The sequence below is a fragment of the Cnephaeus nilssonii genome (assembly GCF_951640355.1).
Source record: "Cnephaeus nilssonii genome assembly, chromosome: 22".
Taxonomy (NCBI): Eukaryota; Metazoa; Chordata; class Mammalia; order Chiroptera; family Vespertilionidae; genus Cnephaeus; species Cnephaeus nilssonii.
In genome coordinates, this window is record NC_137093.1 from 10,147,758 (window position 1) to 10,174,796 (window position 27,039).

General features: G+C 41.5%; 1 protein-coding gene across 3 annotated transcripts; it reads right to left on the bottom strand.

Moving 5' to 3' along the window:
* Positions 1–117: 117 nt before the first annotated feature.
* Positions 118–26,030, bottom strand: MAPKAPK5 (MAPK activated protein kinase 5). 3 transcript variants are annotated; one of them, XM_079762567.1, is made up of 14 exons: positions 25,344–26,027; positions 19,851–19,924; positions 19,306–19,381; positions 18,455–18,552; positions 16,907–17,015; positions 15,135–15,224; positions 14,309–14,404; positions 13,437–13,517; positions 11,561–11,748; positions 9,662–9,782; positions 6,518–6,648; positions 5,962–6,083; positions 4,580–4,684; positions 130–2,600 (listed from the first exon to the last, which is right to left on the bottom strand). In XM_079762567.1, the coding sequence occupies exons 1-14, from the start codon at positions 25,374–25,376 to the stop codon at positions 2,506–2,508; spliced, it is 1,419 nt and encodes a 472-aa protein (XP_079618693.1). In that variant the 5' UTR covers positions 25,377–26,027; the 3' UTR covers positions 130–2,505. The 3 variants fall into 3 exon arrangements, with proteins under 3 accessions (XP_079618695.1, XP_079618693.1, XP_079618694.1); XM_079762568.1 differs by having other exon boundaries at positions 133–2,600; positions 5,968–6,083; positions 25,344–26,026; XM_079762569.1 differs by lacking the exon at positions 18,455–18,552 and having other exon boundaries at positions 118–2,600; positions 15,135–15,220; positions 25,344–26,030.
* Between the last annotated feature and the right edge of the window lie 1,009 nt (positions 26,031–27,039).

A 27,039-nucleotide genomic window follows, 5' to 3' on the forward strand; every position in this document is an offset into this window, starting at 1 on the left:
TAATTTTTTCAACCTGTTCTTTCTCAAATAAATACAAGAACAAAACTGTTTAAGAAGTCCCTCCTATGTTTCAAACAATAAATTTCTGACAGATATTCTCCTATGCTTATACAATATGTTAGCCAGAAGGATATACAACTTGTTTTACATCAAGCAGATTTATAACTATGGTAATGTCTAAAGGTATTTGAGTGATAAGTAATGGTTTTAGTAAGCAGAGGTTAACAAATCATGTGGTAAAACTAGAGACTCTAACCTTCTGTCTACAAAAACGGTTCTGACAATATGAACTTTCTGCAGGTTTAGGCATCAGAGAGACAGGCCAGGAGAGACAAGGACAATTTTTGTCTCACTTTCAGTTACAAATTTTGCTTTATCAGTCAACCTGACTGGTATGTTACGGCAGTACTTGCTACTGGCCTACAAACTCACTCCACAGAGAAAACTTTGAACACCGAACAGTGGAACTCTGTCCAGGGTAGGACCCACTTTTGAAAGTCTGTAATGATTCAGCCAGTACTTTAACAAATTATCCTCATAGTTGGAGCATCTAAAAGGTATTCACAAACTTTCAGCCTGGGGCTCATCTGGACATGTCTGGAGACAGTGCACATTTGGGGACCAGATTAATTCACCCTGAAACAACTGATACATGGGCAACTGCTGCTCTAAGTAAACAGAAGGCATCATTTGGAATACCCTTTTAGAGCATGCCCAAAATTCACCACACCCTGAAGGGAAAAAAAACCATCCTGAGCCTTTAGAAGACACCTAAACAACAAATTTGAGAAATTAATGGTATACTGGGCATGCTAGAAAGTTACTCTGAAGAAAAAGAAGAGTAACAAAGTATCCCTAGTGAATACTGAACCTGTGCCCTAAGATAAGAAAAACAACAGGTGGTCAGTTGTTCGAGAAACAAGTGCAGTTTTTCCTGATTGAAAGAAGTGATTTGTAAGACAGCATTTCACTGAAAAATAGAATAATACAATTCAATCCTTAATTCAACTTTTAGCTAAGTTTTATGGTCAGTAAATAAAACATTTCTCTGCTGCCTAATTCTTAAATTTTGCCATGTTTAAAAGTACTGAATACTCCTTACAGGGTATCCATTCACCTAATATTAGTGAGTCTTACCTCAAAAAATACCTGAATTACAAATTCCCCAAAAATAAAAGGGAACCAATGTAAAAAGGTAATTCTTAAAAGATACTTTGTATTACTATATTTCCACAGTTACATCCATATATGGGCCATACTAACCAAATGTCACCTAGATGATATACTCAGCAAAGTGAGTTAGCTCTGTGGGGTGGATTTTGATTGAAGAGAATGTGACAGAATAAAACTGAATATCTGAGCCTACCGATCCTTTCCCTCTGCTCTGCAAATTGGAGTTTGTATATTAGCTCTTCTTAAGAACACAGCTAAGCTTCTAAAAAAATTTTTTTAAACATGATTTGTTATGGAAGTTCATTTGTACAACAAAAAGACAAACAAACAGAAAAGCATCCAGCTTTGATTTCCATTCAAACAGCTGAACTTGGCCAGAAGCATGCTTCATGGTAATGAAGATGGCAGAACAAAATAAATGCAGCCCAGAGGATGCCGACATGAAACTTAGGCAGAAACAATACAGAAAAAAAGGGCAGCTTTAACAGGAAAAAACCTGGACCATATTAGATGCTAATCCAAAAGTCCACTTTTCATGAAATGTAACTTTCTCAGGATAACCACCCCATAAGTGGGCCAGAAGAACAGGGAAAGGACATAAGAAGCAATGGAGCTGGTGAGGGCTGCCAGGAAGGTGAGAGGACAAAGTAGGGTCTCAGGGAAAGGGAAACTGAAATTTTCATTAAACATAAAAAGAATAAACTCAAAAGAGAATCCATTAGATTTAAGAATCACACCAATTCCTCTTAACAAATATGAGCAATAAAAAAAAAAAAAGTGTTACCACTTTTTTCTTAGGAATTAGGGACAACAAAAATGAAGGCTCAGCTCCCTGCCTCTCCCATCATGGGAGCCAGCATCTTGTGAGTTTCAGCAGACAGTCTGCAACATGGATCCACAAACACTTCTTGGCATCAGGGCTAATCTACCAATAGTGCAGAAAGTAAATACACAGGGCAATTAAAACCAAATTCCACAGTATTTGATTCAACTGTTTACTAAGCAGAAAGATCAGTATAGTTGGTCCTTTGTCTACCGCTGACAAGTGGTTTTTATATACTTTATTACAAATAAAACAATCTTGCTTGATATAATATCTGTCATCTTATAAACATGACTAAGCAGTCCTAAAATAATGTATATCTCTAGGAACTAAGTTTTCTTAAAAACAAACAAATGAACTATACTATTAGTAAATACCATATCTAAATCTATACAGCATCTTTAAGCAATGTGAAAATGAAATTATGATTTATTAATTTACATAAAAATTACTTTATACATTGAAGAATAGTTTTTCAGGTTGTAAAAAAACAAAGTTTGAAGCTGTCATTATTGGGATTCATGGGACGTGGTTTGTTCCTCTATCACTTGCTTCACAATTTCTGCCAGTTTTAGTCGATCTACTTTATCTGTGAATCCACGACCTGAAACCCAAGAAAGAAAAAGATCAATCTCCAAACTGTGTGGGAGGAGACAGGTTCTTGACAGGAACCCAGTAAGGTACACCTTACCAGTGTCCAATTCATCTTCACCAATGGAGGAACCACACCCAACACTGATCAAAAGCAGTTCAGACCCCCCTTTTGCAAGTAGCAATTGAGCAGTTCCATTAAGCTGGCAGTAAAAATCCAATGTTCACTACAATAGCAAACAAGGAAACTATGAAGAAAAAGATCTTTGTAATATATATGTCTGACAAAGGACTCGTATCAAAAATATATAAAGAACTCATACATCTATAAGAAAGATATAACTCGACAGAAAAACTAGCAAAAGAAGAGGTACTTCACAAAAGAGGAAATCTAAACGGCCAATTAACATCTTTAAAGTGCTAAAGTTCATTAGGGAAAGGCAAAGTAAAATGACACTGTAATACCACTATAATCTATCCAGAATGACTAAAATAAATGGAAAGACAGACAAGAGTTGATGTGGAAGCAGGGTACGTAGAACCCTCAAACACTGCTAGTGGAAGTATCAACCAGAATAACCACTTTGGAAAACTCTTAGCAGTACCCACTAAAGCCAAACAGATGAATACCTCCGTGAACCAGCAATCCAATGCTAGATATATGAGGTAAGAGAAATTAGTTCATCAAAACATTCTTCAAAAGATAATACACAAGAGCATTCATAGCAGCCCTTTTCTTAATTACCAAAACTTGGAAATAACTCAAATGTCCCACAGTAGACTATCTATTTACACACACACACACACACACACACAAAGGGGTTAAATTACCAGCCACCATTATCAGAAGTAAGGATACAAAAAGAAGAATGCAAATACGTAATACAATCAATAAATAATAAAAGAATAAACTTTTGTATACTAACAACTTTAAACCTACTTTTGCCCATCCATGTCTTTGTGTGTGTGGTGAGAGAAAGAGAGGAGAGAGAGAGAGAGAGAGGAGAAAGAAAGCGAGGAGAGAGAGAAACATATATTAAGAATATAAATGTATATATAGAGAATGAAAATGATCTGCTACACACAAGGCTGAATCTCACAAATATAATGTTAACTAAAAGAAGCCAGACACAAAAGAACATAGACTTGTCTGATTCCATTTATATAAAATACAAATCAATAGCGCTAGCCATCAGGATTGGGGGTGGGAGGTAGTGACTAGAAGAGAGTCCATGTTCCACTACATGTTCTAGGGGCTAGTTATAGGGAATGTTCACTTTGTAAAAATTCATCAAGAGGCCCTAACCGGTGTGGCTCAGTGGATAGAGTGTCGGCCTGCGGACTGAAGGGTCCCAGGTTCGATTCTGGTCAAGGGCATGTACCTTGGTTGCAGGCACATCCCCAGTAGGGAGTGTGCAGGAGGCAGCTGATCAATGTTTTTCTCTCATCGATGTTTCTAACTCTCTATCCCTCTCCCTTCCTCTCTGTAAAAAATCAATAAAAAATATTTTTTTAATTCATCAACAGTACACACTTCAAATGTGATCACTTTTCTGTATTGATATTTTAAAATCTTTTTAAAAACATACCAGGGAAGCTAATTTCTTCCAGGCTATTACTCTGGATTTCTCTTGTCCAAGAACCAAGCCAGACCCTAGCTGGCTTGGCTCAGTGGATAGAGTGTTGACCCCCAAATTGAAGGGTCCCAGGTTTGATTCTAGTCAAGGGCACGTATCTTGGCTACAGGCTTGATCCCTGACCCTGATTAGGAGTGTGAGGGAGGCAACCAATCTATATGTCTCTCTTACATCGATGTTTCTCTCTTTCTCTCCCCATCTCTTCCACTCTCTCTAAAAATCAATGGAAAAATATCCTCCGGTGAAAATTAACAACAATAAAAAAATAGCTCCAGGAAGGCCCCCAAAGATTCCTACATGTCCTAAACAATCACTTCACTGTATTCCTGGGGAAAGAAGTAATTAAGGCTCCTACCATTCCAGCTGAAGCTTTGCAGAGTATCTCTCAGGAGTTTGCATTCCCGGTTATACTTCCAAGCCTCTTGCATTACTTCATTCAGCTTTTCATCTTCATTCTCGCCTATTGATAAAGATGAAGAAGTTGCATTTCCCTGCAGCATTATGGGATTTTAGTGTCAGAGATGGAAGGACATGATGTTCAACTTGTTGAAAATCGATGACTAAAAGTACCAACTTCACCAGACACTGCTGTTCCTGCTAATCTCTACATGACATATAGACCACTTCTGGTCTTTGAATTCGTCTACTGGCACAGCCTCACACAAACCCTCTGATGGCCCCAGAGTCTTCGCACTGGGGGTTGGGAATAGGCAGTGTCAGACTATTGCTGAGCAAAAACAGCTTAGGTCTCTGGTTAACCTAATAGATCAAGAGACAAGAGGAAGAACAAGGCTGAGCGGCTACCCTCTTTCTCCTAAGCTCATTTCTTACTTTGGAAGGCTATTGGAGGTACACTAAATATGACTTCTCTTAAAATGCAAGAACTAGGAAGACAGGTCAAGCCAACAGTTTTCTGACCTACTACTTGAAGGATCTCTTTCATTTTCTGAGAAAAGCCCATTACACCCCATTGAGTGGGGAAATAACATATTGAAAGCAAACTCTCACTCAAAAGAATCCACGTATAAGTCACACACTGCCCATCACACGAGTAGCAGCAGAGTCCACTTCTGAACTGGGGGCGTATTCTCTTTATAGTCACAAGTTAATAAAGCCTTGAACTCTTAACGGCTCTGGAAATGACGTCTCCTGACGTTCTCAAACTGAGCTTGACCCTGTCCACATTTTCCATTCTCCATCACATGCCCTCATTAACAAAACAAGAAAATATAAAATTACATGCTGTACGATCTAACCAGTTTGGCTCAGTGGATAGAGCGTCAGCCTGCGGACTGAAAGGTCCCAGGTTCGATTCCAGGCAAGGGCATATACCTTGGTTGCGGGCACATCCCCAGTAGGGGGTGTGCAGGAGGCAGCTGATCGATGTTTCTCTCTCATCGATGTTTCTAACTCTCTATCCCTCTCCCTTCCTCTCTGTAAAAAATCAATAAAATATATATTAAAAAATTACATGCTGTACCTGGCACTGGCAATTAAACCTAAATTACAAATATCACAAAAAAACCAAGGAAGGGTAGAACTTACCCTAACCCCCACCATCCACTCTTTTGAATGGGTAAAGACTGATTTATATAATATACTTACTTTCTTATACACAAAGATGAAACAGACAACCTCAAATTAAACCACTCCCTTTGTCATGTGCATGCATGCGCATGTACACACACACACACACACACACACACACACACACACAGCATTTGTAAATGGTGTGACCTTTACCAGCCTGGGGGAGAATACATTGAGCAATCACATCTCGGAGCTTTTCCAAGGCAACATTTGAGTCCTCGGTTCCATTCTCACGGTCGTGGATATAAACACCATCCTTTGGTTTGGTGCTTTAAAAGTTTGGGGGAAGAGATAATAACAAGGTAAGACCCAAAAACCTAACACTCAACAGATGTTAACTCTAAATGTAAGGTAACAGATTTTTCAGAAAATTAACTATACAGCATCTCCAACTTCTGATGCTACTTAAAAACAGCTTATTCTTCCCACCTTCTTAAGAGGCGGCTCACTGGTTGAGCATCGACCTATGAACCAGGAGGTCACTGTTTGATTCCTGGTCAGGGCACATGCCCGGGATGCAGGCTCGATCCCCAGTGGGAGGCGTGCAGGAGGCAGCTATCAATGATTCTCTCTCATCATTGATGTTTCTATCTCTCTCTCCCTCTCCCTTCCTCTCTGAAATCAATTAAAAAATATATATTTTAAAAGGCAGAAAACGGGACACCCAACCATGAATGAGAATAAATGAAATAAGCTCAGTTACCCAAGTAATTTCCTCTTCCTCAGAATGGGGTTGTTCACAGAGTGCAAGGGTTTGAGGCTGACTTTCGGATCCTGGATTCGCATGTTGGCCAACTGTTCCGCATGAGCCTGCTGGATTCCTGCAACCACCGCCTGAATGTAAACACTGTCGTCAGTTTTTCATATTCATTTCTGAGTACCTAGAAAGCCGATCTAAGAGCATGGGAAGGAGCTCAAAGAATTAAGAAGGCAATTTCACTATTATGCTGGCCATATACAAATTTTGATAAAGCAGAGATTCTTCCCCATGGACCAGCAGGGCCCAGAAGAAATACTACCAAGGCTCATGCTCACAGTTATTGGCAAGGGCAAGTATAAAGAGAGGCATACGTGTACATCAGAGAAAAGGCTGGCAAGCTACTGCCCGAGAAGCCTCCCAGATTGCTTCCAAAGTGTAGACAGGCACCTCAGCCCCTGATGGCTCAGAACCCTAAGAGTTTTCACACACTGAGTGTGGTAGACACTCGAGCACTGGTCTATACTCCAGTCAATTAATTTGTAATGAGAAATAACTGTCACGAAGTGTAGAACTTGAAATCTGTGTCTTTATGACCAATGCTTGTTCTCACTATGGGCAGACCAATGAGGGAAGGCAAATACTCAGCAGAAAGCTTTGTAAGAAGAGATGATCCTTTTTTTTTTTTTTTTTTAAAGGACAAATTCCTGCATGTGTGAGGGTCTCCCCAGAAAAACATCAGGAAGGATACATCACACCATAGATTAGCTCACTTTTGAGGGGTGAGATTAAGGCAAGGGAATGAAAGGCTACTTTTGCTTTTTATTTTATATATCTCTGCACTGTTTGAATTTCAACAATAAATTCTGACCATTTAAAAAAGCAGTTCAAAAACAAACAAAAAAGCAGTTCCTTAATAAGCATGCTTTTAGATCAGGAAGAGTTTACAGGAACTGTAACAGCTAGCCCTGGCTACACCCCTCTGGACCCTCATATCTATCTCTTCATCAGTGATGGCCCAACCAGAAAGATGGGAATAATTCAAGGGCACAAGTTCAGGCTCTATCTCCTAGCCAGGGCTTAGATGGACACTATTCAACATCTGCATATGTGGCCATTTTTCCAAAGTTAACCTACCCACATCATGACCACATCATTCCTTAACAATAGGAATACACTGTCACGTTTAAGTTCCATCTTATAGGCCTAGGAGCCACTCTTTCTCATTAAGAAGATTCTGCAAATCCATACTTGGCTTCATTATGCACTAATTTTAAAGTAACTGCCGAAACCGGTTTGGCTCAGTGGATAGAGCGTCAGCCTGCGGACTCAAGGGTCCCAGGTTCGATTCCGGTCAAGGGCACGTACCTTGGTTGCGGGCACATCCCCAGTAGGGGTGTGTAGGAGGCAGCCGATCGATGTTTCTCTCTCATCGATGTTTCTAACTCTCTATCCCTCTCTCTTCCTCTCTGTAAAAAATCAATAAAATATATTTAAAAAAAATAAATAAAATAAAGTAACTACAGAGGCAATTATTTCTTCATGTCCAAGATTTTGAAGAAAGCTACATTGAAACCTCATGTACTGACAAACAGAGGATACAAATAATCCCTTTGGATTCAGACTGACCAAACCATTTTTGTACTACTGGGCACATTGAAACCAGGAAGGTAACCATACACAAATCTGAGATGGCAGAGAATTCTGTTCCTTCCAGCTCTTCCTTTCTCTCCCATAAACTAAGGGAGGTCTTAGCATTCTCTTTTCCTATTCATTCATTCTATGTCACACTTCAACCCCATCCCTTTTAAGAGGGTAGCGTTCTCCCTGGCCAGGTTGGCCTGTTTGCCATTGCCTTTGCCTCTCAGCCACACTCTGTTCCAGACCACAAATCTCATTTGAGTGTCCATGTACCACTTGAAACAATATCTAAAACCTAAAAGATTTCCCTTCACTCAAACTACCCTGATTCTTGATTTTCCTCTATTTGTCGATGGTACCACCTGATGTGCCACCCAACAGTTCCCTTATATCTAGTCAGTCACCAAAAATTGTAGAAAATTGTCTTCAAAAGTATTGAGCCTATTCATTCATCTCTACTTCTCTGCTCTCAGAGCCGCCCCTCATATTCTAAATTACCACAGAAGTCCTAGGTTGGCAAGTCTGCAAGTCTGGTTAACCATTCCTAAACACCTTCCCTATGCAAACATCTTCTCAAATATCTACAATGGCCTCTCTCTTTTTTCTTTTTTTAATATATTTTATTGATTTTTTACAGAGAGGAAGAGAGAGGGATAGAGAGCCAGAAACATCGATGAGAGAGAAACATCGATCAGCCGCCTCCTGCACCCCCCCTACTGGGGATGTGCCCGCAACCAAGGTACATGCCCCTGACCGGAATCGAACCTGGGACCCTTGAGTCTGCAGGCCGACGCTCTATCCACTGAGCCAAACCGGTTTCGGCCTACAATGGCCTCTCAACTTCATCCTAGTAAGATGAGACTAGCCTGGCCGTTGTAGCTCAGTGATTGAGCATCAATCCATGAACCAGGAGGTCACTGTTCAATTCCAGGTCAGGGCACATGCCCGTGTTGCAGGTTTGATCCCCAGTAGGGGGTATATAGGAGGCAGCTGATCGATGATTCTCTCTCATCATTGATGTTTCTCTCTCCCTCTCTGATATCAATAAAAATATATATTTTTAAAAGATAAGACCTGCTACTTTCAAAGCCTGGCCCCATCATACGTATCTCACTGACTTCCCATTCATGAAGTTAGGTTGTTTTTCCCACTGACGATCATAGGGAGGATATTCCTTTGAGTGTTGTGCTCCCTTAGTGTATATTTGCCAGGCCTTGATCTGGGTCTTTTATGGGAAGCTCTTTATTTCCAACCCTGATTTTCAGGAAACCAGAGATGTTTCTCTAGAAAAGACTGCATGCTCTACACTGTTTTGCCTTTAACCCCTCACTAAGTCGAGTTCCCAGCATTCCTTCTCAACTCAACATTACCTGCCAACAAAATAAGTATCATTCAAAACCTTATGCCTGGAGAGTGGGGGCAGCCGGGGAGAGGTCAATGGGGGAAAAAGGAGACTTATGTAATACTTTAAACAATAAAGAATTTAAATTTAAAAACAAAAAAAGACACCTTATCCATCATCACTTGAGCAGAGGGTAGAACATTATCCAGGGCCTCAGTCGAGTTTAGCCAGGGGTGGTCCAACACTCCCTCAATGGTGAGTCTTTCCTCTGGTTTGACCTTCAAGAGCCTGTGGAGAAAAGGCCAACAGGGCTGCCATGTACAGTTGCTTCCAGACAACCAGGAAGTTCTGGGGTCTGGTACTAACCAGCTCTAGTTTCTGACTTTATTCCAACTCCTACAAGCTTAGACTTTCCATCTGCAGAGCAGGGGTGGGGTTCTAGTCCCTAACCACTAGCTGTGAGGGCTCTGTGTCGTTAGGCGGTCCTTTCCATCTGTACAAAGTGAGGTAAAAGTGGTAGGAAAAATCTTAACCCATAGATACTTCAGCCCAATAATTAACCCAATATGTAGGATTAATGAAATAATCCTACATATTGCTCACAGTTCCTGAGACCCTGAATCTCCATATTGATGTTTTTAGGGTAGTGAGCTCTAATTCCCAAAATGGCCTGAGAGTGCTCTTTTGGCTAATAGTGGCTACAAAATTAGTTGAAGGGTCAGGAGGTTTTGAAAACCCAGGTTGCTACTTGTGGTAAAATCTCGGATGTTACCATATGGTAGGACATGAACCTTTTATTCCAGAGACATTCTAAAGCTAAATACCTAGAGACTCTGAGAAGGGGATAGCATTTCCTTCTAAGCCTTGTGTATTGCTCTGATCCGACTTCTTTACATCTTATGTATTCATGCTGATGCAATTCCTAGCTCACCCCAGCATGCTCCTTGGGCTATCTACAGCACCTCCTTCCAACTACATATCCTCCCATTCCAAATGTCAGAGTCAGGACAACATGCCTATTTGCTCTTTTATTCTGGATCATTCTGAACAAAGAGCTTCAGATTCTAAAGAAAGGATTCATGTTGCTCTAGTGATATTCTATAAAACTGACAAAGAACCACTTAGAGGATACTGATATTTTGGTTAAGTAGCCGAAAAGACAGCATGGGAAGACAGATAGTGATTTAATTGCCTCCATCCTCCTAAAAAACTTTTGCTTATATGTTTTAGAAACTAGCCCCTCTTTAGATACACAGACCCCTAATCAACAAAACAAGCTCATTTATGAAATTTCCATAGAGAAAGGATTGTACTGTCAGGAGACAATTCCCAGATACTGCCCCTTTAATGCTTATCTTGATCACACTACAGATGAAGAAACTGAAACCAAAAAAGGAAAAATTGCTCAGTGAAACCAAGCAATAGGAATACTAGAACAGTGCCCAAGACCCAGGCAGCTAAGCCTCCCACATATACCTCAACTTTAGGTCTGACTTCTTACCTAGCCCTCCAGCTACCAAAGGGCTCTGAATGTCAACTGTCCCTCATCTACTTATCAGCCCTAATTCTTCTAACTCTTCCCATCTTCATATATGTCAGAAGGCTGGAGGGTGGGGTCCAGGCCCCACACCATCAATCACATACTCCCACAGCAGCCAAGAAATGAAAAGCCAAAAGCATTGTTATCATCTTAATACCCCAGTTCATTCCTAACGTCCATCCCAAATGATTGGCTTACAGACAAGAGGGCATACAGGGGTCAGGGAGTAGAGATTATCACTTAAGGCCCTGAATTAATGCTCACAGAAACACTGGCTACTGAAGAACCTGGGTTCACAACCCCAGGGATAAATTCCAGGAATGCTACAGGAGGGAGCAAATCTCCATTTCCACTGAGGTGTGGACACTGAGAACCCTCATCTCAGGCTCCAGGGGTAAGATTTCTGTGATGCTAAATAGAAACGAACATGCCTAAGAAACAATGACTTTTATCTACCCAACATTCCCTTGTGTTCCACCACCTTAAGGCTTCCTTGGTCTCCCTGCCCAGTGGCCCAGGGACTCACTTCCTCACAACATCTTTGGCCATCTCTGAGATCTGGCTCCACTCTTCCTCTGGGAACTCAAAACTGCCTGTCATGATCTTTCTCCGCATGTCCTTTGGGATAGTCCGACTGTGATGTTTGGAGTAAAAAGGAGGATATCCGCACAACATCACGTAGATAATCACTCCTAAGGACCACAAGTCACAGCTCTGAAAGCAAAGAGAAAATGGTCACTCTTAGCAGAGGCACAGCTCCAAAATAAAGCCTCCATGGCTGGCCTAGACATACACAGGCTGATCTATCCAAGAATCACTTAACAGAGACTGGAAAAGTTTCAGGAAGTCTAACTTTTCACTCCATTTTAAAAAAAATATATTTTAATTGATTTCAGAGAGGAAGGGAGAAGAGATAGAAACAGCAATGATGAGAGAGAATCACTGATCAGCTACCTCCTGCATGCCCCACACTGAGAATTCAGCCCACAACCTGAGCATGTGCCCTTGACCGGAATGGAACCGGGGACCCTTCAGTCCTCAGGCCGACGCTCTATCCACTGAGCCAAACCGGCTAGGGCTTCACTCCATATTTTTTATGTGCCACATACACTACATAGACACACATTAGCATCTCTCATCATTGATGATTCTAGCTCCCTCTCCCTTCCTCTCTCTGAAATCAATAAAAGCATATTTTATAAATAAATAAGTACATAAAAAAATAAAAGCATTCATTCCTTTGGCCCTGGCTGGTGTGGTTCAGTTGGTCCTGTGCACTGGAAGGTCACCAGTTCGATTCCCGATCAGGGCACATATCTAGGTTGCAAGTTCAATTCCCAGTCAGGCCATATACAGGAAGTCACTGATCAATGTATCTCATATCCATCTTTTTTTCTTTCCTTTCCTTTTTCTCTTTTCCTTTTTTTTTCTCTCTCTATGTCTGTCTGTCTCTCTCTCCCTTCCTCACTAAAATTTAAAAAAAATAAAATAAAATAAATAAAAGCATTTCTTTGGCCACAAAGGACTCATTGTGCCTGCTCCTTCCCCCCACCCCCCGTTTTTTACTCCGCACCTAAGGACATGTTTTTATTGACTTTACAGAGAGAGGAAGGGAGAGGGAGACAGAGAAACATCCATCGGCTTTGCCTCCCACATGTGCCCCTACCAGAGTTTGAACCTGCAACCCTTCAGTGCATGGGATGATGCTCCAACCAACTGAGCCACATGGGCCAAGCCTGCTTCTCTCTTTTTTTTTTTTTTTAATTAAGGTTGATGTATTTATTTAATTTTTAAAAATTTAATTATATCTTATTATATATTTTTATTAAAAATGAGTTGTCAATGTAGCATTCAGTGTTCATTTAGTTGCCCAATATAAAGTTTATATTTAGACCAACATTTAAACACATTCAAAAGTAACATGAACTGTTTTTTTCAACATGTTACTCATCTGCAGTGTAATTTTGATGAATGCCATACTAATTCATGAGCACCATTAGATTCACAAAATGGAAAAGGAAGAGAAGGAAAAAAATACTGGGAAATTACATCATGCAGGAAATTCATTGCATTCATGCTGAGATTTTAACAAGTAAATTTAAAGACAACCCTGTCTTTTAAATATGGTCACTGGATTATACAACTAGCCAAATAAATAACCTATAGACGACCATAGCCCTTGGCTCCTGCTGCAAAACCTAAATCTATAAGAACCTTACTTTATATTTCATCAGACAAAAACTTGAATTCCAAGTACTCTTCTGCTTGTGTGGCTGCTTCCAGCCTTTTGCACAGGAAGATTAAGGGATAAGACTGGAATGAGCCACATTCCCATAGGGCCACAAATAGCTCACTGAAAAGAGGCTACCCAGAGGGGTGAAGATAAATATCTCTTCCCCTACCTTGTTGTAAGTGTAGGGTGTTGGTGAGGTAGGTATGATGCCAAATTTCTCCTTTTGATGCCTTCTCTGTGCCTCTAGTACCTGTCAGAGTCAGACCAAAGGGAACAGTTTACTGAAAATCACACCAATGACACACAACTTGAGAGACTCCTGGAAGGCTAAAAAGGGTCCACACTGGCAGTCAACAATAAAAAAAACTCCACATAAACACAATACTTTCAAAAACCCTTCCCCAATCCCGTTATCACCAGCAATTTATCAGTGCTTGCCCAGGTCAAGAACATTAAGATCAGGTCCCTGGAGGAGATTTATCTCTTCTTCCTGCCCATCGAGGCATCTGAGATCACTTTTTCCTAGGGACATCCCTCATGCCTGTGTAAAAGCATGCTAATACATGCAACATGGAAGAATTTAAAAAATATACTGAGGAAAAGTAAAACACAAAAGATAAATTCTATTTTTATGAAATTCTATAACAGACAAAACTAACCAATAATAACAGAAAGCATGTCAGTGGTTGCCTGGGGCTAGGAGTTAAGTTGGGAGCAAACTGACTGGAAAGGCACACAGGGCAGCTTCTGAAGTGCTGGAAACGTTTTATAACTTGATTGTGATGCTGATCATGCAGGAGCATCCATTTGTCAAAACTCATCAAACTATACTTAAAGTCAGAGTACTATATATAAATCATACCTCAATAAAGTTGATTCCAAAAGAATAAAATGCCTACATCAAATTAAGCAGCTTGAAGGTTTCTGAAACTGGGTACTCCCCCTCCCATTTGTAATGCACGCCTACTAGTGCTGGGGAGTGGAAATGCGAGTGCACAGGCAGCTTGGTGGCACAGCCAGTGGCAGAAACAGCATGCTTACCTGAGGTGCTACATAATAAGGGGTGAACTGGGGTGTCATCAAGTCACCTTGGTCAATTTTAGCAAATCCAAAATCACACAACTTCACTGGGGCATCCTGAAATAAAATAAATGGAAGTCATTGCTCCAGAGTTCTCAATAAACATTAGAGGGAAATCCAGGTGCAAAGCATGTTACCTTAAGCTCTCACAAGTTTCTGGTTGAGACCCAAGTATATGAGTAGCATATCCTCAGGTCTGGAGACAATGATTCATATTGTGGAATTGTTCTTAGTAATACAGAAGTAATCAATTTCTACCGACTCACAGTTAGCCTTGTTTTATAATTTATAAAGTCAGCATTAAGTCAAAATCTTACTCAAAAGCTCCCTGGCTCTATAGATTGGCCCATTACTTCTCACCAACATCAACTTCATTGATAGCCAGAGTAACTTATTTGATGGGACATGGTGTAGGTGTCAGAGGGTAGGGTTGGAGAGAAAACACACCTTATCAGGAGAGAAAAACACACCTTAACAGCAAATACAACTGTTAAGTTTTAAGATTATATATAACAGCATATAGATTTTGGCCCCTCCCTAAAGTCCCCCCAAATAATATCCAAAATCTTAAGTGCTACAAATACATATAAGGATCATCCAAAATTATCCATGCGAGGGGTATTCCTCTGGGCTTCCAGCAAGGAAATAAGTAGGAAAAATTAGCTGCCTAAAGCCTCTTCACTATGGGTTCAGAGCACTCCAAACACATACATACACACCTCCATGCCCACTTCTGGACTATGCTGTGAATGGCAGCACTAAAATGCAGAAAAGCAAGGCATCTCACCAAAGAGTTATCCTTGAAGAGCAGATTCTCAGGCTTGAGGTCTCTGTGCGCGATGTTTAACAAGTGACAGTGCTGTAGAGCCAGAGCTATCTGGAAAAGGACATAATAGCAACCACATCTTAGAAGAATTAACTCTTTAGTGCCCCTAGTTTAGAGAACTCAGGATATTAAAAAATGATCCTTAATTAAGTCCATTAAGACTATAGTCAGTCTTCAATTTTAAAGCAGAAATTAAATAAAACTTTTGGTACCAAGAAATAGAAATGAACTTAGTTTACCTGCAATGTGTATTTTGTTAAGCAAAAAGAAAAAAATACAACAGTAAAATGATTCTTTATCAGAATAAACTGATGGTTAAATCCTGTACGCAATGAGGGAAATGGAATGTTTCCACTTGCATTCATCTGCAATGGGACAAGCACTGCCTAGTGAACACTGCACGGACAGCAGGCTGCTCGCCCCCAGCAGGGCAGCCACACTGACACGCGGCTCAGAAAAGAGCTGCACTCTCCAGGGAGCTCAACTTTCAAGCTCTGCCTTCAAGAACAATGGAAAGCAGCTAACTGGATTTTTCCACCTGATATTCCAATGTGCTCATCCCACTTGGTGAAATGTGGCCTGTTTAGGTAGATGTGAAGAGGTTTTGTTTTACAGAAGATTATCAGAGCTCACCCTTTAGTCCTAGTATTTGAAAAATACAAGGTATAATTTTTAAAATTAAATAGCAAGAGCAAATTCTACCTTTTCTTCAACTCACAGTATGGAAATGTCTTAGCATTCCAAGTATCAGCTCCACCGCACCAGGAAGGAGGCATCAAAAAATGCTCATGAAAAATTTCGAAGGATTTTTTTAATTAAGAACCAATTGTGCTAGGCTTTCTGCTTTTCTTTGCCTTGCTTGCTTGACATGAAGATTAGCTTTGAGGGTTTAGCTTTTGATCTCCTCAAGACGTTATTTCCAGTTGGTTTCCTAGTATTGTCTGTGACATAAATTATTTCTCTAGCAATAAAATGTGATATCAAGCAAGCCCTAGCTTGTGTAGCTCAGTAGTTAGTGTCGGCACATGGACTGAAGGGTCATGGGTTCAATTCCAGTCAAGGGTACGTACCTTGGTTGCAGGTTCGATCCCCAGCCCCAGCCTTCTGTCGGGGCCAGTGCGGTAGGCAACCAATCGATGTCTCTCTCACATCGATGTTTCTCTGTCTCTGTCTCTCTCCCTCCCTTCCACTCTCTCTAAAAATCAATGGGAAAAATATCCTCTGGTGAGGATTAATTTTTAAAAGTGACATCAAAATAGAGAGACTGTAACCAGGAATAACCCAGAATTATAAAGACCTTCTAATGCTACTAAAATCTGAAGAGAGAAAGGTGACTCATAAGCAAAAATTATCTTATTGTCAGAACATATTTTCACACTATACAATCTATTAAGTGGTATCAGCAACATTTTATCTCAAAGTTCAATAACAGTGCTTGAAAGCCATGTCCAAAGATATCTACAATCTACAAGAGTTAAGATTACCTTCCTTCCAGAGTTTATTTACATCTTATAATAGACAAACAATTGACAACCACTTAAGAATACAGCCCCCCCCCAGCATAAAAGGTGTCACATTTCTCCTGTCAAAGCATCTTTTCTGATCACATAACAAAGCAGGCAATGAGAGAGCAAATAGAGCTTTTCTGCAAGCTTTCTTTTATTCCCCCCAATGAAATTGTGCTTGTTAACCAACATCGTTGGCAGTTTGATTTGTACCCGGGGTTAACTTGCCTGCTTTGTTACTTGGCTGGCTTGCTTCTCTGTAAAGTGCCGGTGCTGGCTGATTCTGTGAAATAGCTCTCCCCCTTCCATCATCTCCATTACAATTAAGAGTCGAGCCCTGTTTGAAAGCATTTGATTTTGTTAAGTTAAAAAAAAAAGAACTGAAACATCAAGTAGCTAATCTAAAGAGATACCTCATCTACAAAGTGTGTCATTTACTTCCTAAGTCTAGTCCGACCAAGCTTCTTGGAGTGTCCACTACCAAATGGACACTGTGCATAAGGAATATCCCTGACCTAACACTTTCTAGGAAGCTAAGGTGAGAGTGAAAGATTTAGTTTTGAAAATAATGTTCCTTTTGAGAACATTACACTTAAGTGACATGTTTTGTATAGGCATTTTAGGGCAGCTAGAATGAAAACATATTGAAAACAGAATATGACTCTGTAGGACATGAATTTCAAGTCATCTGGCTGGGTATTGAGCTGTCTTGGATTTTCCTTGTGTGTGTGTGTGTGAGTGTGTGTGTGTGTGTGTATCTACTCCCTTCCTCCCCCCACTCCACTAGTTTTTTTCATGTGACCCAGAGGATACCCAGCAAGATAGCTGGAAAGGGTTACACAATTACTAAATAAAAGCAAAAATTCTCATGTTATAAAGAAAATTTTTTGAATTTTGGTTACCATCCTTTGATATAAATGTTTCCAGCTTCCATCCAAATGCTTTCACCAACAGAGCACAGTTGTAAGAAATAATCATTCATTTCCCATTTGTTTTTACAAATCCATCTCTTTTCTCCACCTGGAAAACTTCTTCCTATCCCCTTCAAGTCTTAGTTCCCACGTAACAGCTCTGAGAGACAACTCACCTCCCCAGCCTACAGCTTGCAACTCTCCTTTGTAAACTCAAAAGTATTTTATGGATGCCTCTCCTTGGTGCCTATCCCATTGCTATGATGGCAGATTTATAGCTCATTCCCTCCAACAGAAAACAAACCTTATTTTAATTTTGAATTTCCTGGAAGAGACTTAGAACACCATTCAATGGGCTTGCCAAACATTTGGCAGCTAAAAGAATGATGTTGGTTTCTTCCTTTAAAAGGAATGTCAGACTAAGCAATAAAGGCTTTTTGCCATATCAACCTCTAAAACATTGCCTAGAATAATATTTGGTCCCCTTTTGCTAATTTGAAATAGAATCTGTTTTAATTCCACATTACTTGCTTTTTTTAAAAAAGAGAAAGTAATCACAATAATCAGAGGGGCCAGGAGAGTAGTAGGGTATAGATGAAACAAGACTGGCAATGAGTTCATCACTGCTGAAGCTGGGTGATGGGAACCTGGGGATTCATTACATAATTCTGTCTGCTTTCACAAATGTTTGAAATTTTCCAAAACAAAATGTAGAGGAGAATGAGAAAGAGGGAGGGAGGCAGACGGGGAGGAAGGAAAGGAGTGAAAGGGGAAGAGAGAGAGAGGGCACAAAAGAGGAAACCCACTGCACCTTGGCCTACATATGGAGAGGTGGGCGTAGTATGATGACCCTGTGTAGTCTTACCTGGGGCTGGACTCATGAGGAAACTGTACACTGTTAGCAAACACTTCGATAATTTGAACTATATTTGGGTGTGTGGCACACATCATGTGCAGGCGTACCTTAAAGAGAAGAGAGGAAATATTTCTGTACATAGGAGAGGCCAACATTTTCTCTCCCAACACCCCCTCAAAAAACTGACAACATTAGGCACAAGAGGCTAAGCCTATTACAGTAAAAAACCTTATCACCTAGAATAATGTACAAAACAAGGGGATCACACACAGATTATCTCCTTAATGCTCTTTCTATGAATGAAACCTCAACAACAGATTACTTGCTCCTGTCCTATCCATTAGCAAATGAATTAGCAAATAATTTATTTTCTTTCAGATATTATTCATACATCTATAAGCAAAAGAGTAAGTCTTTCACTGCACTCTTATTAACATGTCCAGATCATTATTCACCAGTCCAGATCATTCAAAACAAATGTCTATTTTTAAAAACTAGAAACATCCTGCAGAGCCCTCCTGCAGCCTACTTTCAAGACACTTTTCAGCAGACCCTTTCCTGTAGTATTTTCTCTCCACTCTTCAAGGATGGTTTCCAGTAAGCAAAAGTGGAAGTAAACCTGAATACTCAACTATGTATAAAAATCGCATTAACTGAAACAAGATTCTACTAACAGTCTTTGGTACTGATAGATGTAGGACTGTTTTTATAACAACATGAATAGCAAAAAAGGGGTAAGTATGAACTTAAATTTAAAAAAAAAAATTCTTCATGCATCTATGCATGAAGCTGCCCTACTTATAAAATGAATTATTAGGCACTTCAATATTTAGGCAAGACAAGGCAATAAAGGATCATACCTCATTTCTAGCTTTTGGACGATCAAAAAGAATTTTCAGTGCAAACCGTTCTTGGGTAGAATTCTTCACACAGACTCTAGATTTGGAGAAAAAATTCAATCAGAAATCATCTATGTTACAGTGAAAACTAACTTAACAAGTTTGTTCTTTGAGGATTGTACTTCTAATCAAGAATATATCCAGGTGCATCAGAACAAACTTGCCCCCAAGGCTAGCAGGTGGAAAGGCAGAGCAGTATCTGATCCACTCTTCCTAGGCCTCAGCTGCTAAGCCAGGTGATGCCAACTTGAGGCCTCTGCTCGCTACAGGTGACTCTCAGTGGCTCCACAGGATCAACATCTTAAATGATTCCATGTTACAGAACATGTGACTTGGTCCCTTAAGTATATTCCTAAATAGATGAGAAATAGCCTAACATAAACACCTCTACTTGTTAAATTAAGGCTATTTCACCAATCTGGCACCTTGATGCTTCTAATTTAAGATGTATTTCAAATGGCCCTTTTCAGAACAATTTTGTCATAGTTTGCACATGGGTTTCTTACCTAACTGGACCACTAATTCCAGCTCCCAGTTTCTGAGTCCAGTTGATATTATATTCCTCTAAAATGGAGGTTTCCTATTAAAATAAAAAAGAAGGGGCAGAGAATTCTCCAATTAAAAAGCTGAACAATTAAACAGAGGTGGGACAACAGAAGATCTTGTCATTCAATATCTCATCTTCTGAGAGAATCTGATAAACAAAGCTTTGTGTTCTGTAGGGCTTTATAATTAGACATTTTGTTCCAATGACTAGATTAGGAATATTTTCCAACAAGACTGAAAGCAAAAACTTTAGGTCAAAAAAATCTGTCGGCTCATCTACAAGGTCCATTGAAGTAGAACCACTCAATGTCTTGTTTTGTCTTTGGAGTGTAGGGGTAAAATGCTTCACTACTAAATACTTATTTGCTTAGATGGTCAAGTATTTTCTGAGATTCCAGAAAAACTAGTTTTATATATGCTCCTATGATATAGAGGCCTATATCCTAGAACAAACTGATCAAATTTTTGGAATAACTGAATAAATCAAGACTTAAATTTTCAAGTAAAATAGCAATAAACATCATAGTAAATTTATATAATTTTCAACAGCACCATTTTGAGTACAAAGATCTTCTGTCATATTCATTATATAACTATACTTTTTATATTTTTCAACAAATTTTTTCAATAGTTTTCATTAGTTCCAGATAGATTCTCTACAGTTTAATGAACATTTTCATGGAATTCCTGTTTAGTCACTGTTATGTTGAGCTTCTGTTGCCTATAGGCAAGAAAGCTATAAAACTCATTTTTCCACATGTAGGGTTCCACATATAGAATAGGAAACTAACTGCAGACTTTGAGAAATTAGGCCAAAACTCATGACACTTTAAAATTGTTTTGTTGCAATGAAAATCTGATAGACCATATTTATCACTAGAATCTTGATTCCCAGTGTATGAGAACAGGTTATTTGTCCATGAAACACACTCATTGTGCAGCTAGTATGTGCCAGACTAAATTCAGAGATGAAAACAGAGCTTCTGCCTAGTGAATATGCAAGTGTATAAAACAAGCTTAGAATAGCCTTCATAGCAATGCTCCATAATCGGGAAATGAATTACTAAAACAGTGTTTGCTGGTGGGAAAGAGACAATGGGGGAGTTGGTGCTTAATGAATATAGAACTTCAGTTTTACAAGCTGAAGAGTCTGAAGATGGATGGTGGTAATGGTTACACCACATTATGAATGTATTTGATACCACCAAACTGTACAGTTAAAAATGGTTAAGATGATAAACTCTGTTTTATGTATTATACTACAATTAAAAAAAAAAGAAAAGAAAAAAAGTGAAAGGATGGAAAAAGATATATCACAAGTAACCATGAGAGCTGGAGTAGCTATACTGACAGACAAAATAAACTTTAAAACGAAAGATGTTAATAGAGAAAGGGAAGCACTTCTTACAATGATAAAAAGGTCAAGTCAACAGGAAGAAATGTCAATTACAAACATACATACATGCACCTAACAAGAATCCAAAAATGAAAGAAGCAAAAATTGACAGAATTTAAGGGAAAAATAGAAAATTAAAAAATACTTGGAGACGTCAATACTCCCCACTCTTACTAATAGATAGAAAAGCTAGACTGAAAATCAGCAAGCATACAGAAGACATTATCAACCAACCTGAACTATCTGACATCTACACAGCACCCCAACCAAGAGGTGAATGTATATTCTTCCCAAGTGCACATGGAATAGTCTCCAGGATGAAACATGTGCTAGATCATAAGTTTCAATATATTTTTAATTGTGGATTAGAGGACAACTATCCCCAAACCCATTAATAGATTCAAGGGAATCCCTGCCAAAAGGCCAATCAGCCTGCTCTCCGGTAGTCAGGCAGCCTAAATTGAAGTGCTAGTTAGAGCCCAGGAAAACGGCTTTCCCAGCTGACCTCAGTTCTCACCACTTGAGGGGCAGCCTCAAAAAGGCAAGACCATGAATGCTGGCTTGCTTCTGGGGGAGTATACCCTAGTCAGTACTGGTTGTCAGTTATTTTTAGCGTCACTAATTTGTATGAGTTAGGCACACCCAAAATAGTAGGAAGATTCACCAGTGATCTGTCAAGTAAGTGAAGGCTAGCCCAGCTGCGTGGCTGTGGTAGAGGATTGATCTTTGAATCAGGAGGTCAAGGTTTGATTCCTGGTCAGGGCACATGCCAGGGTTGCTGGCTAGATCCCCAGTAGGGGGCATGCAGGAGGCAGCCGATCAATGATTCTCTCTCATCATTGATGTTTCAATCTCTCCCTCTCCCTTCCTCTCTGAAATCAATAATATATATAAAGAAAAGTATGTGAAGGCTTAAAAAGAAAGAAAAAGAAAATTACCTTGGGCAATAATGACCAAGTGAAGAAAACAGCATCTCTTTCTAAACCTCTCTTAAATTGCTATAAGCTAATATTCACCAAGCTCTTACTAAACGTTAGCTATTGTCATAAGCATATTTAGATATATTTGCTCATTAAATCCTCAAAAATACCCTATGAGCTGGGGAGTGTTTTTATCTCCTTTCTATGGATGAGGAACTAAGGGACAAAGAAGTGACGTTGACTTACTTAAAGACACAGCTAATGAATGGCAAGGCTGAGATTTCAACCCATGAGCCTACCTAGAGAAACTGTTGTAACCACTAGGTAATATTGCCTCCCCATTTATATCTGTCCACTAGAACTATGTTCCTCTTCTGCTCAAAACTCTCCCAGACTTCCCCTTCTTTTTAGGGTCAAAGCCAAAGTTATTCCAATGGTCTACAAGGCCCTACATGCTCTGGCTTCCCATTACCTCTCTAGAACAATCTATACAGACCCACTGCATTCCAGCCACCTTGCTGTTCCTGGATCACACATGAACCTGCACCTACATTGTGCCTTGTACCTACTGTTCCCACTGCCGGTAATATTCTTTTTTAAAAAATATATTTTTTATTGATTTCAGAGAGGGAGAGGGAAAGATAGAAACATCAATGAGAATCGTTGATTGGCTGCCTCCTGCACACCCCCCAACTGGGGATTTGAGCAAGCAACCAGGGCACATGCCCTTGACCGGAATCAAACTCAGAACCCTTCAGTCCGCAGGCTAACACTATCCACTGAGCCAAACCAGCTAGGGCTGCCTGTAATAGTCTTCCCAAATACAGTGAAGTTTTGCTCCTTCCTTCCCTTCAGAACTCTATGCAAATGTCATCTCCTCAGAGGTCTTTCCTGACCACCCTTCCTAAAACAGTACTCCCACCTTTTTTATACCTCTTATTTAAAACAACCTGACAATGTGTATAACCTAATTCCACCATCTAGAATATAAGCTCCGTGAGATCAGGGACATCTAGGAGGCTGGCTTTGCACCAGTAGTGCCTAAGACAGCACTGGAGACAAATTAGACAAAGTTGATTTTAAAAATCTGCCACATTGCTTAATTTCACAACCCATTCATATAATTTTAGGCAACAATTCTTGACCCTATATCAATAAAATCTAAACTAAAAGAAAAAAATGGATACTTCAAGGCAGTCTTTTTTTAACTAAAAATCAATCATTATAATTATTTTGTGTATCTCTCTCTGTCTCTCTCTCTCTATATATATATATGTATATGACAGTATCTAGAGAGTAAATTCTAGTGTTAGCTGAAATGTTGATTTTAAATCTACTTTCACATGCATAGGATCTGCCTTTAGAGTGTGCTCTGAGTTTTAATGTAGTTGTATTAAGTTGAGCTTGAGTTTATATGATGGAAACCTTGAACCAAGTCTATAATAATGACTAGATATGTAAGTTTATGATGATCTTGATTTCTTTTCAGCTGAGTTCACTCCACCATGTTCCTTCCTAGGTATTAGATCAGTGGTTCTCAATCTTTCTAATGCCGCGACCCTTTAATACAGTTCCTCATGTTGTGGTGACCCCCAACCATAAAATTATTTTCGTTAGGCTCTACAGCAGCGGTTCCTCGACCCACAGGTTGAGAACCGCAAGCAGGGTTGCCTAAGACCATCGGAAAACACAGGTATTTACATAACGATTCATAACAGTAGCAAAATTACAGTTATGAAGTAGCAACGAAAATAATTTTATGGTTGGGGGTCACCACAACATGAGGAACTGTATTAAAGGGTCACGGCATTAGGAAGGTTGAGAACCACTGTGTTAGATGCTAACAGTGCTTTGAAAAGCAGGCCTGCTCTGCTTTCTCTCTCCAGCTAGCAGCCTATTACTATAGCCTGCAGATATGCCCGACTGGCCCCATAATTCAGGGACAAGTGCCATCCTCTTTACAGGGCGAGTCCTTATGGTTTTCACTTTATTAATGAGCAGAGTTCAAGTTTTTCTAAAACAGTTAAAACATGTGTTTATCTCTCTGGAGATACTGATCTGTCAAAGCAGTCTTTTAGAACCTTTATTTCTATTATTAAAAATTTGATCTCCCTTAATGTATACATTATATTTTGATGTATCTTTTAAAAGGTGAAGTTTCTTGGTAATGATTGATGATTTCTATAAGCTTTACCATCCAAAAATGTGTTACAAGTTTAAGTTCTTTATCAGTTATTGGTCATGGTGATTGTGTCCTGAAAGGGAAAATACAGTAACCCTTAATTGCCAATGGATTCCTGTCCCTCAAAAGTAGATGAAATCCTTAAATATGTTGTTGACTTAACATTGTAAAATAGTGAATAACACCAATAGACGTTAAGTTTCATGTTCAATTTATACAAGACTCTAATTTCCTAATCATAGCTAGATAATTTTCTCTTAGTGCCTCAAAGAGTTTTTTTTAAAAAGTAAATCAGGTTTTAGAAAAACTGTCATTTTATTCGGGTCATTTTAGAACACGTAGTAGCTTTTTGTTGTTGTTAACAGAGCAGTAAGTCACAGGACACCGTTAGCTCTTCCTAAATAAACTCCGTGCTCCCTAGGAGGAGAGGGGAGAGGAAAGAGGCAAAGTGGAGGGGAACACACTGAAAAATGAGAACAATCTATTCGCCAAAGGACTGGGTTTGTAGGAAGGCGAACCACCTCCTTCTGAAACTGCAGATTTCCAAGAGGCTAGTTTCAAACAAATCGGAGGGATGGGTAAAGTCCAAGTCTCCAAGTGCTGTTGCAGCAAGCGGATCATCCGGAAGCAACTGCTGGCGGCACTTGGGGAGAGATCGAAAGTAGAGTAGTGAGACCCCTCCATCCCGTTCACAGCAAGCATCTCCAAGCCACTCCTCTTCTGTTCCAGGTGAGCACAAACCACACCCCCGCCTCAACCAGGTTAGATCCCGTCCCCCAGGCCCCCCCACAAACCCTTCGCCCCAGGGCTGTAAAACGCAGGCCACGGAATCCGGGGAGACCGAAACCCGGGAGTCGCTGGAATCTCACCCCAAGTCCCCTCCGTTTCCTGAAGCCGGAGCCGAGAGGGATGCCACAAGGGCAAAGCGGGGAGGAACGAGGCATCTCCCCCTTACCTTGATGGCTTTCTCCATGTCGCTCCCCGACATGCTCCGCGGGGCCCCCAAGGCCGGGAGCGGCGGAGGCTGCGCAGCGGCCCGGTCCCACCGCAGCGAAGGGAGCAAGGGGCTTGGCGCCCAGGCCCCTAGGCCTCGGGGAGCGGGGCAGCAGCCGCCCCCAGGGACCGGCGGGGATGAGGACCCCGGCGCCGGCTCGGCGGCGGCAGGCGGCTCTAGGCTGGCGGCGGCGGTGGCGGCGGCGCCAGCCCCTGGGGACGAGCCTTTGTGCTGGGCCCTGCGCGGCTGCTTCCCGGCCTCATCCCCGGCCGGGGACGCAGGCTCCCGCGGCAGGGCGAGGCGGAGAGGGCCCCGGTCCCGAGCGCGGTGCAGGGGCCTCGCGGGGCCGCCGCTTAGGCCCGGGCTCGCCAGGTCCTCAGGAGGAGCCTGCGCCTCCGCCTCCGCCGCCGGCACCGCCGCGAAGCCGACGCCGAGACTGCCGCCGCCGCTGCCGCTGCTCCCGCTGCCGCTTCAGCGCCACACATCGCCGGGACACCCGCGCCGGGCAGCCCCGCCCGCCGGCGCCGTGCCCCGCCTGAGCTCCCGGCAGCCCCGCCCGCGCCCGCCCCCCGCGGCCCGCGACTCCACGCGCCGCTCGCCGCAGTCCGCCGGGGTTTGCGAGCCGCCGCCCAGCCGCGCGGGGGACTTGCAGGCGCCTGCCGGGGCCTCCCCAAGCGCCGCAGCGGCCCAGGCCCCCGGGCCTCCGCCGCGCCCGCGCCGCGCTGATGACGCCGGGCCGCCCGGCGGGGCGGGGCCGGGGGAGACGCCACGGGGCTGGCGCAGCGGCTCGTGCGTTCGCGCCTCCGCTGCTCCCCGCGCCGCGGAGGTTTAAGTCGCTAGAAACTTGGTGCGGTAAGGACTCGGGGATGTCGCCTCGTAGCGAAGAGGAAACAAGTCCCGAGCGGGTCCCGCGGTAAGAGAACAGAATTGTGAATACTAATAGCTGTAATGGTTCTACATACGGAGCGTTAATTTTCGTGAAGCGCTTTTCGTCCATTAGTTGCTTTTTTCTTTTCAAAGTGGGCATTCGTCGCTGTGACGAAACCGGGCATGTTCTTAACCCCGTTTGCAGATCCGGTCACTGAGTCTCAGAGCCGGGCTCGCGCACAGCTGAGAAGGGGTGCAGGTTGTGCTCCTTGCCTTATGCCAGCAACCTATCCGAGGGCCTCGCAGGAGCTTTTTGACTGTACCCTGGTGATGGTTCTTCATTCATGCACTGATTGACTGCACACCACGTGTGCAGGCCTAAGGGCGCTGGGGAAACAGTAGGAAAAGAAAGCGGAAAATAAACAGGGAAAAACACAGTTTGTAGACGCTGAGAAGAAAGTGAGCAGGATACTGAGGTGAGATAAATGGATGTGGGGACTTTTTCCTATTAGATGGTCAGGGAAGGTCTCTCAGGAGGTAACAGTGACGCTGAGACCTCTGAAGACCTGGAAGGCGCTGTCCATTGGAACTACAAGAGGTAGATTTCTGGGCACATGGAACAGCAAGTGCAAAAGTCTTAAGGTGGAAGTAAGCTAATGTGTTCAAGGAGCAGCAAGAAGGTCATTCATTGTGGCTGGAGACAGTGAACAGCAGGAGAGAGGGATAAAAGATGAGATTGGAGAAGTGGATGGGCTGTATCATATGTATCCTTAGGAGTCATGGTAAGGAT

Coding starts and splice junctions, on each gene's coding strand:
- MAPKAPK5 (XM_079762567.1), bottom strand. CDS start 25,376: ATGTCGGGGAGCGACATGGAGAAAGCCATCAAG. Junction 19,925..25,343: donor ACATGGAGAAAGCCATCAAG/GTAAGGGGGAGA, acceptor TTATTTTAATAG/GAAACCTCCATTTTAGAGGA. Junction 13,518..14,308: donor CTTATTATGTAGCACCTCAG/GTAAGCATGCTG, acceptor TGACTCTGACAG/GTACTAGAGGCACAGAGAAG.